The sequence below is a fragment of the Ruditapes philippinarum genome, unplaced genomic scaffold (genome assembly GCF_026571515.1).
Source record: "Ruditapes philippinarum isolate M1 unplaced genomic scaffold, ASM2657151v2 ctg1359_1_1_1_1, whole genome shotgun sequence".
Taxonomy (NCBI): domain Eukaryota; kingdom Metazoa; phylum Mollusca; class Bivalvia; order Venerida; family Veneridae; genus Ruditapes; species Ruditapes philippinarum.
Window position 1 is genome coordinate 38,594 of NW_026854958.1, and position 13,199 is coordinate 51,792.

The 13,199-nt window shown below is 33.7% G+C and overlaps 1 protein-coding gene across 4 annotated transcripts in view; it reads right to left on the reverse strand.

Annotated features, from left to right (window-relative positions):
- Positions 1–786: 786 nt before the first annotated feature.
- LOC132741605 (uncharacterized oxidoreductase YjmC-like) overlaps positions 787–13,199 on the reverse strand; it is a 41,837-nt gene continuing 29,424 nt past the window's right edge. The window contains exons 1-9 of one of the 4 annotated variants that reach the window (XM_060729818.1): positions 8,830–8,941; positions 7,413–7,493; positions 5,262–5,323; positions 4,726–4,878; positions 4,139–4,265; positions 3,487–3,605; positions 2,637–2,732; positions 1,885–1,995; positions 791–1,181 (exon numbers count right to left, since the gene is read on the reverse strand). In XM_060729818.1, the coding sequence (XP_060585801.1) occupies positions 1,134–1,181; positions 1,885–1,995; positions 2,637–2,732; positions 3,487–3,605; positions 4,139–4,265; positions 4,726–4,878; positions 5,262–5,323; positions 7,413–7,493; positions 8,830–8,935 (903 nt within the window). In that variant the 5' untranslated portion in view covers positions 8,936–8,941 and the 3' untranslated portion in view covers positions 791–1,133. Of the gene's footprint in view, positions 1,182–1,884; positions 1,996–2,636; positions 2,733–3,486; positions 3,606–4,138; positions 4,266–4,725; positions 4,879–5,261; positions 5,324–7,412; positions 7,494–8,829; positions 8,942–13,199 lie in introns of those variants that run through there. The other 3 variants (XM_060729815.1, XM_060729817.1, XM_060729816.1) reach the window with 3 other exon arrangements.

Here is a 13,199-nt window from a genome sequence, read left to right on the forward strand (position 1 = left end):
AAATGTGACCACTAGAGTGTTATCAAGGTTTTTCTATTTTTAGCTCAAAATATTGTTATACCTCATATGAATGTTCATACTAAGAACAAAGGTTGTTATTAATCATATGAATGCTCATACATAATAACATACAAGTCTTTCAACATTTTTTTTCAAGAATATAGTTTATACGATTACGAAAATGATAAACTTCAATTGTTTTTTTTACCCCACCTGACTACGAATTGGTCAAGGTGATGGGGCTATGTCCGGCGTCCGTCGGCGTGCGTCGTTCGTCGTCAACAATTGGGTTGTTAACAGTCTAGCAGTCACAGTTATGATTGGATCATCACCAAACTTTGTCAGAATGTTTGTCTCAATGAAATACAGATAGAGTTCGAAGATTGGTCATCTCCGGTCAAAAACTAGGCCGCAGGACCTAAAAATAGAAAAATATTGTTAACACTCTAGTGGCTGCACAAATATTCTGGAAATTGGCCAGGAAGGTTGTTTTGATGACTTCTAGGTCAAGTTCGAATACGGGTCGTCTCGGTCAGAAACTAGATAACAAACAGGAGCTAAAAATAAATGAAGCTTGTTTCACTCTAGTGGCTACTTTTTTATCCAAATATCCTGGAAATTAGTCTGCAAGTTTGTTTTGATGATTGCAAATTAAGTCAAGATCGAATTTGTGTAACCTTGGGTCAAAAACTTAGTCACACTGCCCAAATATTAAAAAATCTCGTTAACATTCTAGAGGTCACATTTGTTTTCTCTATTGTCATCAAACTTTGTTTAGTCGCTTGGCTCAGTAATTGGTTGGATGAGTTCGATATGTCAGGTGAGCGATCTAAGGCAATATTTTGGCCCTCTTGATTAGGCATACTTTCCTTTTAAGATAGCTGCCATTATTTTTGAATTTAGGCATGTGTACGCAATTGGAACTTTTCGGTTATTATTCATAATTCTTATCTAAAGTTTGAAAGAAAGGTTCGAGAAGATGCGATTGAAATGTACTTGGCGTTTGGTTCTTTCTTTTTAATACATTGTTTAAACACAACACAAGTATATCATCTGTTATTGTAATAATACACAACAGTAACACATAGAAAAAATGTTTTGACAGTGTGTCCATTTGATTGTGATTCAACCTTCTACAGCGTTTTCATTGGCTCAATTTGTAATGACGCAGCTATATCATTCTGAAATAAAATAAAAAATATTCTATATCATATCGAGTGTATATATTGTCTGTCGAGTTGATGTTAATATTTATTTGTACATACATTATTCTGTATAAATTATTCCATTACAAAAAGGTTATAAAGATCGAGAGGTATAGCTATTATATCTTTTAAGTTTCATAAAATATGTTGACGGTCGAGGACAAAGCACAATTTCGAAACATTAAAATCTTATAAAGACATGCTCATAATTTGTGCACAACTAAACTCATTGGTAAGGGCACGATACCTATCAATCTTTAAAAGTGCTTGTTTATGCAAGAATAAGCATGTTGTTTGAAGGTGTTGGCAGAAGACAATATCAGTCGCCACAGAACGTGTTTTGCATGCACATATGTACTAAATTTTCATTCAATGAAATTATATCTGTTCACAAAATGATAGTTTCTTTGAAAATCAGATTTCTGCTGTGCTATCTAAAAATATAGTTATACAAAATTCAGGACTAAATTAAAACCGTATATTACATGACGAAAGTCAACGTTGTTTTGGATAATCTCTCCGATGTCAAAACTGCTTGTTTACTTATTAATTAATTGATTAATTAATAAAGTAAAATAACAAGCTTAAATGACAAATGAGATAAAATCATCTATATATATTTTAGCGATTATTCACAGACGCGTAATGCCCAATCCAGGGTTAAAGTTAAAATACTTACGGCATTTTTAATTTGGTTTGGATGGTACCAGATCCCACCTTGATTGTCACATTTTTCCATATGTAACCTCTCTGGATCACCGGCTACCAACACCTCTGATTGACCATCTGCCTAAAATGAATTATTTTTTATTGATTCATATCCGACTGGCATTTTAATTTTTGACCAGTTTTCTATATATCAACTAATTAATATCAAATGTTAAATTGCTGCAACGACATTTGTTTACCAAATGCGAAAGAAGTGTGGCGGAATGGCCGAGAAGTGACCGGGTCGGAGTAGTAATCTAAGGATTGCATTAGCAATCTACGGATTGCTGGCCGCGTTGGTTCAAACCCTTTCAGGGACAAGACGTTGTTTCCTTGGGCAAGAAACTTTGAACGCGCTTGTTGCCAGCAACGGTTTCGAAAGTGTTCCAATAAGCTTCCAACACAATCGAACTAAAGAAATTGGTAAACACTAAGTGAGTACATACGGAATTTACAATTTTATACTGTTTATATACAAAGTTTCTCGCTTACAAAATGGAACCATGCTTGATGAACGGGCATTCCCTCTTATTCAATCTTTCAGCACCTAAATTAGTTAAACACGATGTTTTTAATCCATTCATTGTTAAGGATTTTTCTAAACCACTCAGTAGCTCATTCATGAGTCGACGGACTGAAAGACAGACATCGATAGCAAGATCCAAATTACATAACATCTCACTAAGGTGATAAATGTATTCGACATCCAATGTATGGACCTACTGGTTCAAGATTCCTACAATGTAGCATGAGATCACTTAGTCTGTCTGCAAACCCAGGTGCAAACGCTTCCGGGTCTACTGCAACAAAGCACTGGCCCTAAAACAAGAGTATGATTTTTGTATCAATACGGCTATAGAAGACAGTTTGTGGTGTGATATGTCAAAAAGGTGTCCGTACTCCCAGTGTCTGAAAGGCTGGACCGGCCCTCATTAAGCATAGAATACATACACTGTAATGTCAAAAATAACGCTGGCTTTGCCGTGTTGGGCTTTCTTTAGGGATTCTATCTATTTTATGATCACATCCGTGTTATTTGTGCCGTGTGGCGGCTGTAAAAAGTCTCCCCGTACATTTAATCAATGATGTTATATTTTCGATCCTTGAAGATCGTTCAGCACGACATTATTGTTAAGCCGGTGCTAGGGGGCGTGGACGGTAACTTGCACTTTCCAGTACCGTCCATGAACAGGCTCAATCAAACCGAGCCTGCAACATTTTTAATTTTGCCGTGTTGGGCTTTCTTTAGGGATTCTGTATTTATCTATTTTATTTCAATGGAATGCTGATTTCGATGGAATTACTAAGAATTTGACAATGGAAGGCTATTTAATGCAGGTTGAAATTCGTAGTACATTTGTTTCACTTTTATAATTACATGTATCTTTAAAATAAAAAACCAGTATAACAGAAAGCCAAATTTAATGAATACTAGCATTTTAACTTGATTCTAGCGATGTTTGCAGTCGAAATTTGCTACATGTTGTCGCTTTAGAATAATCAGACATTAAATACCTGCTTATAGTTTTAATTAAAAATCTAATAACCCAAAGAGCGGATAAGTTTTATGTACCAAGTTTGCTTGTCTATGAGATTCCTTCCATTTCCGGACATGGTGAGCGTAATTGGCACCACTGAGTATTCCACAGAAAATCTCTACCATCATTGACAATCCATAGCCCTTGTATCCAGCTTAAAACAAATTAAAAACACTTCATCCTTTGTACTGACTTGATTAAGAATTCAAAAATGGAGAAACAAAGATTTATTCATAATTTTGACAAATGACATATCACTCATGTTGCAAGATAAGAGTCGCAAGCTTCGACGGACACTAAGTAATTGTCAATCATTAAGTACGGAATATTTACCGTAGGTTTAGATAATGTAGTATGTACGGAATATATACCGTGGGTAAACGACGATGCGGATATCCATAAACTTTATAGTCTCGGAAGGATAAAGTTTAGAAAGTATTGTAAACTCATAGTTCTTAGAAGGTGCCAAAATGTTGCAAAGATGATTTTTTTTGTTAATTCAACAATCGCACTTTTGCGCATTCAGAAATGAAGAAATATATAACACACATAATAAATAATACGTGGAAATGGGATTTATCGAATGAAAAAGGGAACAATTAGCAGCCAAAAGAAGAACGGAAATTATGAGAGTAAAAACAAATAATAAAGTTGAAATAGTAGCATTTATATAAAATATACACATACATGTATTCTCTGCTCCACCCAGAGGACTTAAACCTGATGCTTGTTTAGGGTCTGTTGTTGATTTCCCATCTTTATCCACTGCCCAGCCAACAGGTATAGGTTGGTCCTTGCGGTCCGCCAATTCTATCTAAAATGAATGGCTGAATTTTCAAATTATTGCACGGTTTTCTCATTTTTATCACTCTATATACTTTTTATACCTCATAGGATATGCCTTACATAGCTATATACATATTGATGAGGAGTCATATCTACATTATAAATACATATGTGTATATTCGTATGAAAATGTATCACGTGATTGCTAATAAACAAATTAGAAAGGTAAAAGAGTTGTTCAAATGTTTGTCTAGCCCGCCCGAAGAAAATATTGTCATCATTGCAAATATTGTGTAACATTTAAAAACGGCGCCAGGCATGAAATCATAATAAGTATTTGTTTATGATCTTTTTTGTGATTTGTATTTCCTGTTAATTTAATGTCCTGCTGCTTTATAGGTTATTTAATAACTTAACCGGCCACATCGTTCACTATACTTTAAGCAATGCCCAAAACAATGGAACCAAAATGAAAACGTAAGTTTAACCTTTCCTAACGCCACGGCAGTGGTAGCCATATCTAATACGAAACTATCGCCATCTTTGGCTGGTGCCGCAACACATATTGGATTGGTACCCAGCACTTCCTGTTTGGCTCTTGTGGGAACCAGCAAAGGTGATGTATTTGTAAATGCCATACCCTACATGATAGAAATAGCTAGTATCCTTTTAGATTAACAGTGATAAGCAATGTTAATGATTCAGACTATATATATATCTGTGGTGATCTGTTTCGTAGAAAAAGAATTATATGAAAACATAAGAGCAAGAGTATAACCTATTTTAGATAACTTCAGTAATATTAAAAAAAATACATTTCCAAATATACATTGAGTGGTATATAACATTTACTTATTTGAATATATCAGTATTAAAGTTGGAATATACTGGAATCCAAGATACAAATGATTTAATAGTTTGATTGATTTTGTTTAATTCTGATAGAAATAATGTTAAAAGAATCTTCATTCAGGACATATGCATTTATTTCAATGACACCAATGCGCCTTCGTACTTAACTTACAATCATTCCGTGCTTTAATGCATGTAGACCATACCAGCCGGCGATTCCAAAATGATTTGAACCTATTCAAAATAAGTTAGATTATGCTTTTCATTTTCTCAGTATTAGCTTATATTGGTGTTTCTGTTCTATTCATTATTTCATTTAAAAAAGGCATCAAATAAATGGAAAAGTACAAGTTTATAATTATTTTTGATATCAATGATAATATATGTATAATAGTATTCACGGATAAATGGAAAGAAGCGTTGCCACGAATTTGGCTACATCAAATATTGAAACATATATAAATTGATCTAATTATCCAAGAGGACATAACAAGCACAAAGTCTGCTGCCAAACAAAATTTGTCACTTCATATCCAAGATGAAGATGAACTTACAATGATTGCTCTATTTTTGTATCAAACATCTAAATTTTCATCATTACAATAAACTCTGAAGTTTACTTTACAACACTGTATGAAAATGAAAAGGAAATATTTAAAAAGAATGTCGAACGACACATATACCCCCCTTTCTAGCCAGTGACTCACATAATTGGAATTTTTTTTACAGAAACTTGCCAAAAATGGGTACATGGAAGTGTTCAATTATGGAGAAATCAACGGAAACCATTTTGACATTTAAGGCCCATGTGACATTGACCTTTGACCTAATGACCCCTAAATCAATAGAGGTCATCTACTACTTATGACCAATAACTAGGTGAAATATACAGACTTTGTGATGAATACTTTTCAAGATAACCAGCGGAAACCCTTTTGACATTTAAAGCCCCCTGTGACCTTGACCTTTGACCTAGTTACCCCAAAATCAATACGGGTCATCTACTAGTGATGACCAACCACTATGTGAAATATGAAGACTTTGTGATGAATACTTTTCAAGATAATCAGCAGAAACCATTTTGACATGCAAGGTCCTGTGACCTTGACCTTTGACCTAGTGACCCCAAAATCAATAGGGGTCATCTACTAGTGATGACCAATCACTATGTTAAATATGAAGACTTTGTGATGAATACTTTTCAAGATAATCAGCGGAAACCATTTTGACATTTAAGGCCCCTGTGACCTTGACCTTTGACCAAGTGACCCCAAAATCAATAGGGGTCATCAACTAGTGATGACCAATCACTATGTGAAATATAAATACTTTGTGATACATACTTTTCAAGATAATCAGCGGAAACCATTTTGACATCCGTGGTCGAGGGGTTAGAGTCGATGACTTCTAATTCAGTTACCTCTCTGGCATGGGTTCGATCCCCGGGAGATGCTTTGGTAGTTTAGCACGGAGGAAGGTAGTCTAGTACTGGTGTAACTCTCCAGGAACGATGGTTAGGAAACTACCCACCTATATGACTGAAATACTGTTGAAAAAGGCGTAAAATGAAACAAACAAGACATTTAAAGCCCCCTGTGACCTTGACCTTTGACCTAGTGACCCCAAAATCAATAGGGGTCATCTACTAGTGATGCCCAATTACTATGTGAAATATGAAGACTTTGTGATACATACTTTTCAAGATAATCAGCGGAAATCATTTTGACATTTAAGGCCCCTGTGACCTTGACCTTTGACCTAGTGACCCCAAAATCAATAGGGGTTATCTACTAGTGATGACCAACCACTATGTGAAATATGAAGACTTTGTGATACATACTTTTCAAGATAATCAGCGGAAACCATTTTGATATTTAAGGTCCCTGTGACCTTGACCTTTAATCTAGCGACCCCAAAATCAATAGGGGTCATGTACTAGTGATGACCAATCACTGTTTGAAATATGAAGACTTTGTAATACATACTTTTCAAGATAATCAGCGGAAACCATTTTGATATTTCAGGTCCCTGTGACCTTGACCTTTGACCTAGTGACCCCAAAATCAATAGGGGTCATCTACTGGTGATGACCAATCACTATGTGAAATATGCAGACTTTGTGATAAAAATTTTTCAAGATAATCAGCGGAAACCATGTGGTCTACCGACGGACAGACCGACGGACCGACAGACAGACAGACCGACATTAGCAAAACAATATACCCCCTCTTCTTCGAAGGGGGGCATAAAAAGAAGATATTTATTCTTAATTTACATTATCCTTCATTGTTATTGGTTTTAAGTCACTTGCGTAAGGATATACCTCGTGCCGACACCCAGCCAATGCCAGCGTCTTTTGCTTTCTTAATGGCAAGGTCCATGCAAAACCGACCAATCACAGGTCCTGTAACAAATATGAAAAATATGAAAATCTCGAAAAGTTGCAGTATCTATATTTTCATATTCGAGTTGCCTTTTACTCTCCATAATTAAGATTATAGTGTACGGCAAGGCTGTATGAGATATGTAATGAACATTTAGAGTACATATTTTTTCCTTCGTATATATTCCCTTTAAACAGTCTGCGTCTCCAGAACTATGTGTAATAGAGTATTTCAAAACACAATATGGTTTAAAAGCTGACACGTATAGATCTACATATGAAAATAGTATACATGTTCATAGGTTTTAAGTCATATGCTACCAGAGCTGCATTACTGGTACTGGTACTGGTACTGCAGTACGTACTGCAGTGATTTTGCAAGTACTGGTACTGATACTGAATTACTCTTACAAAATTTTGCTACTACTGGTACTGGTACTGCATTACTGTCTTAAAAAGTGGTACTGCTACTGCATTACCCAGTACTTTTGGTTTTGATAAAAATTAAAAATAGCATCAATTTTTCTCATAAAATAAAGCTGTAAATTACATTAACTATATTTTATTTTTGTGAAAAAGTAAGTTATCAAATCTAAAGATAATTTGCTGCAATATTCCTTCAAATGTTAACATAGTATTCATCATAAAAAGCACCAAAGACTTTAAGTAAAAATTAAATTAAGATAAACAGACTAAATAACTCTTTACCCTAAAATATCCTTATTGAAATCTTTTATTACTTTGTATTTACTAGTAAAAGAGCAAAATAAACACTTATTAATTTCTTCTATTCTAAATAATCCCATTTCAAGTGAAAAAAGTGATATTGTTAGCACCATAAAAAGTTGTTATTTACTTTGGTATAAATTGAACAGAGGTGTGAAGGTGTGAAAGGCAACAAAAAACTGTTGTGTTTTAAATGAAAGATGTTTGCATTGTATTTATACAGTTGACTGGTTACTAAACAGTTAGATATGACATGAATATATGTTGTAAATATTGTTTGTAAAAAGTATGTTAAAACTATAAAGTTGTAAATATGTTATGTTAACTTTAAAGTAAATTATGATTTTATTTCTTTGCTGAATAATACTTGCAATTATTTGTTTGACACTGTATTTATTCAAACTTTGATGAATATATAAAAGTAATGGTACTGATACTTAATTACTTCACCAAAAAAAGTACTGGTACTGCAGTACCGAGCTAAAATCTAGTACTGGTACTGGTAATGGTACTGCATAATTTGCCATGTACTGGTACTGGTACTTAATTACTACACCCTTAGTACTGATGCAGCTCTGTATGCTACATATAAAAAAACGTTCAATGTACGATAAAAGCATTTGATATTTACCTACGATATTATTGCCTTCTACCAGCGCTGTTGCTATGGTTTCCTTGATAATTTCTGGATTTCCTATTGCCACAGTTGTCTTCGTTTTCACGTCAGTAATATACATGTCTAAAATGAATGAATGAATGAATGAATTAATTAATTAATTAATTAATGAGTGATTGAGTGAGTGAGTAAATATGTCAACGAATGAATGAATAAATGAATTAATGAATGAATCGGGTGGTCTTTATGACCGAAACAGTATGTAATGATTCTATGAATCTAAGTTACTTGCACACATTTGATGCCCAATAACAAATTCAAGGCAAACATTTGGTGCCCAATAACCAATTCAAGGCAAACATTTGGTGCCCAATAACAAATTCAAGGGAAATATTTGATTTCCAGTAACAAATTTAAGGCAAACATTTGGTGCCCAATGACAAGTTTCTAGATCAGTCAATTAATTATCATTTTATATCATGACACTGAAAACAAATGTGTACATTTCATTGTTGTTTTATTTCGTAATTTAATGTAAAAAACAACCTTTATTATTCACACAATAAATATATTGGTAGTTCTTAACTTTTAACATTGAAATATACTATCTTATTCTGGCCGTGGCACAAAACAGCAATTCATTGCACCGTAGTGTTAAAATCTATTCTTGGACGAAAGGGCGTAACATAAAAATAAATAAGTCAAAATCAAATAGTTTTGCACTTATAAGGTAATGATTTATTCAAACAACAATAATCATACGTTAAGAAGCTTTATCTTAACATATTTTCAAGTACAACTACTCAAAGTAATCTATATTCGGTTTATGCTGTGACACATTAATTATGTCCAAGGATTACGCGATTGAAAATTACCACATTAGATAATCTCGTTAAATAAATTCAACATGTTAAATCCTCTACATAGCTTAATGTAAATAATGGCTGCAGACCTTCTTAATTTGACATGATAAACCAATAATCCAGCATTCACGGTTGAAAACATGTAAATCTATCTTGGGCTTTCTTCTTCTTCAATATGTGTGTTAATCGTAATTCGCACTTTACATGACTGTATTAAATACCTTTTTTGCCGTTTTAAAGCAGACGAATATACCGGCCTGCCTTACACGAATGACCGAACATGACATAGAACCTATATATGGCTGATAATGAGTATAAAATGCAGACAATTTTGAGCAGATGAATCAACTAATAAGTTAAAAACCCATTCGTTATACACCGATTTAATAAAAAAAAAACATCAATAGGATCGTCCCCGGCTGTTGTATGTCCTTATCCGAAAACTGACGGAAAGGGCCGAGTAGTTGCGATTGCTATCTCCGCTACCGATTGAAAAGCATAAATGCAAAGGGGATCCGTATGAATTACATTGTTTATTTTACTTCCGCATTCCGACTACCTGTAGCGACACAATCTCCTACGCAGTGATCTCCCCTTATCAGTACAATTCTGCCAAGGGAGGTAATCAGAGGAGTTTGGTAGCGACAGTAACCGGGTACAAAGTACAAATATAACACAAAGGTATATATACATACAACGTTATTTCAAAATGGCTGAAAACAATGCAGGAAATGGTGAAGTGTCTGGGCGAGTGAAGGGAATTATGTGTCAACCATGTTTGAATAACGACAAACAAACAAAGGCGGAAAAGTTTTGTCCAACTTGTAATGAATTTCAGTGTTTGGATTGTTCCAAAGTTCACTACACTTATGCCTTCTTAAAAAGTCACACGTTAGTAAATGCGAATGAGGCGAAAACGAAACAAGGCTCGTTTGATATGAAAGGATTAGACAAATGTGATCAACATCAGGAAGTTCTAAAATTCTTCTGCGAAGATGAGAATCAGCTCTGCTGCAGTACATGTGCCATTCTTAATCATCGTAAATGCCACAGTCTTGTGGAAATTCTGAAGGTCGCTGGAAGGTCAAAAAATAGAAAGTCAACTTTAAAGGTTAAAATGGAGGAAGTGAGAAAGAAGGCTAACATAATCGTAGACAGCATTGGTTTATCAAAAGAGAAACTAGATGAAGATGTTAAAGAAATACCAGTCAAAATACGGCGAATGCGGGATGAAGTAATGAAAATGTTTGACGAGTTGGAAGTTTCCGTTGTTAAAGACGTTCAATCGTATCAGAAAGAGACATTAGAAAAGCTGACAATGAAGCAGTCTCAGAACGAAAAATATCTAGCTGATATAACAGCAATTCTGGAAACTATTGACGACCTGTATCAGAACGGATCTCTTGTACAACAGTTCATAGTAGAGCAGAAGATGAAGAATGACGTCAATGTTCTTCTCACAAATGTCGAAGCAGAATGTCATGACTTAAAGACCGTGACTGTAAGCTTTGATTTTCATGAAATATTAAATCTTCCTCCTCTGTCAGTCACTGATTATATACCAGGACAACTGACCCTAAAATACTGTCTATCAGAGGAAGCCAGTAATATATCTCCTGTTATCAAAGCAATGATACTTACACCAGTAAAGTGTATTGATTTAAAGAAGAAAAAGGATGATGTCAAAGAGCCATTGTATTCAGGAATTGATTTTTTACCTGATGGTAGACTTGTTGCTGTTGATAATCAAAACAAGAAATTCTTAGTTTACAATGAGAAGCTTGCGAAAGTAGGATCATATCAGTTATCTTACATGCCACAATCCGTTGTTGCTGTATCTGATGATGAAGTAGCGATAACAAGTGAAGGTGAATTTATGTTAGACATTCTCCATGTTAACAAATCTAATGACATAACTTTAGATAGAACAATTAAAATGAAAACACAATATGACTCGATATGCCAAAAAGATGATACACATTTTGTCGGCGGGACAATAGGTCATTCAACACCAGTTCGTATTATATCATCTACAGGAGAAGAGAAAGATTTCAATATTAACTTTCCGAACAAGTCATATCGTAGAGACACTAGCGCTTGTTCTTACATAAGGAGCAGTGATAAAGTTGTGCTTACAGATAGATACGAGCATACCTTCTACATATATGACGTCAAGACAAACACGAGAGTCGTGGTGAAGGATGATCAGATAAAGGAACCTCGTGGTGTAGCAATTGGTCCCTCTGATACTATCCTGGTTTGTAGTCAAATTACAAACTCCATTGTACAGATATCACAAACTGGTCAAATCTTATCATCGTACAAGATAGATATGAAATATCCAAGAACAATTTGTATCTCACGTGATGAATCATTTCTTGCAATAGCAAACGTGTGTAATGGTGGTAGAAAACTACAGAAATTTAAGTTATCATATTGAAGACATTGATTTTGACATTATTATGTTTAACAAATAATAAAGCACGATAATCATCAGTAAAAATAACAATATCAAAAGTTGAGAACTTTTTTTTAAATAATGCAACTTTATACTTCAAACCTAAAATGTCTGTCTATGTTATAAGAATTCAGAAGAAATCAACGCGTTATTACTGAAATATGTACATTATTAATATTCATCAATATTGCATATTAATTCATTAATGTGTATTATTCTTATTTTTTTTATGACATCTGATATTTTGAAATTTTGTCCCACATTCACATCAACCATTTACTAGTTGCTAACATTTCTGTATAATGAACAAGGATAACCCATATCTCGTGTAAAATTCTGCCATTTCCATAAAATCAGTTATTATTACATACATCATTGTTTTCATTAAGACTAGTTTTCAGACGTATCGATACAACGTCCCTGAATTTGGCAAAATTAAATATACACAATGTACATATATATATGCTAAAGGAATATTTCCTTCAACAAAGCATTCTGTTTTAAAATCAATAATAGCTTTGTAGAGTCTAAAATATATTATAAATGATGACCTTTGTAAAACAAATGTAATGTATCTTTTGTATTATAAATGATGAACTGTAATGCATCTTTTGTATAATAAATGATGAAATTTGCATTACAAATGTACTGCATCTTTTGTATAATAAATGATGAACTTCGTATTACAATTGTAATGAATCTTTTGTATTATAAATGATTACCTTTGTATTACAAATGTAATGTGTTTTAGGTATTATAAATAATGAACTTTGTATAACAATTGTTATAAATCTTTTGTATTATAAATAATATAATATAATAAATTAATAATACAAAAGATGCATTACATTTGTAATACAAAATAGATAAATACAGAATCCCTAAAGAAAGCCCAACACGGCAAAATTGAAAATGTTGCAGGCTCGGTTTGATTGAGCCTGTTCATGGACGGTACTGGAAAGTGCAAGTTACCGTCCAAAGTTCATCATTTATAATTTATAAATGATGAACTTTGTATTGCAAATATAATGCATCTTTTGTATTATAAATGATGAACTTTGTAT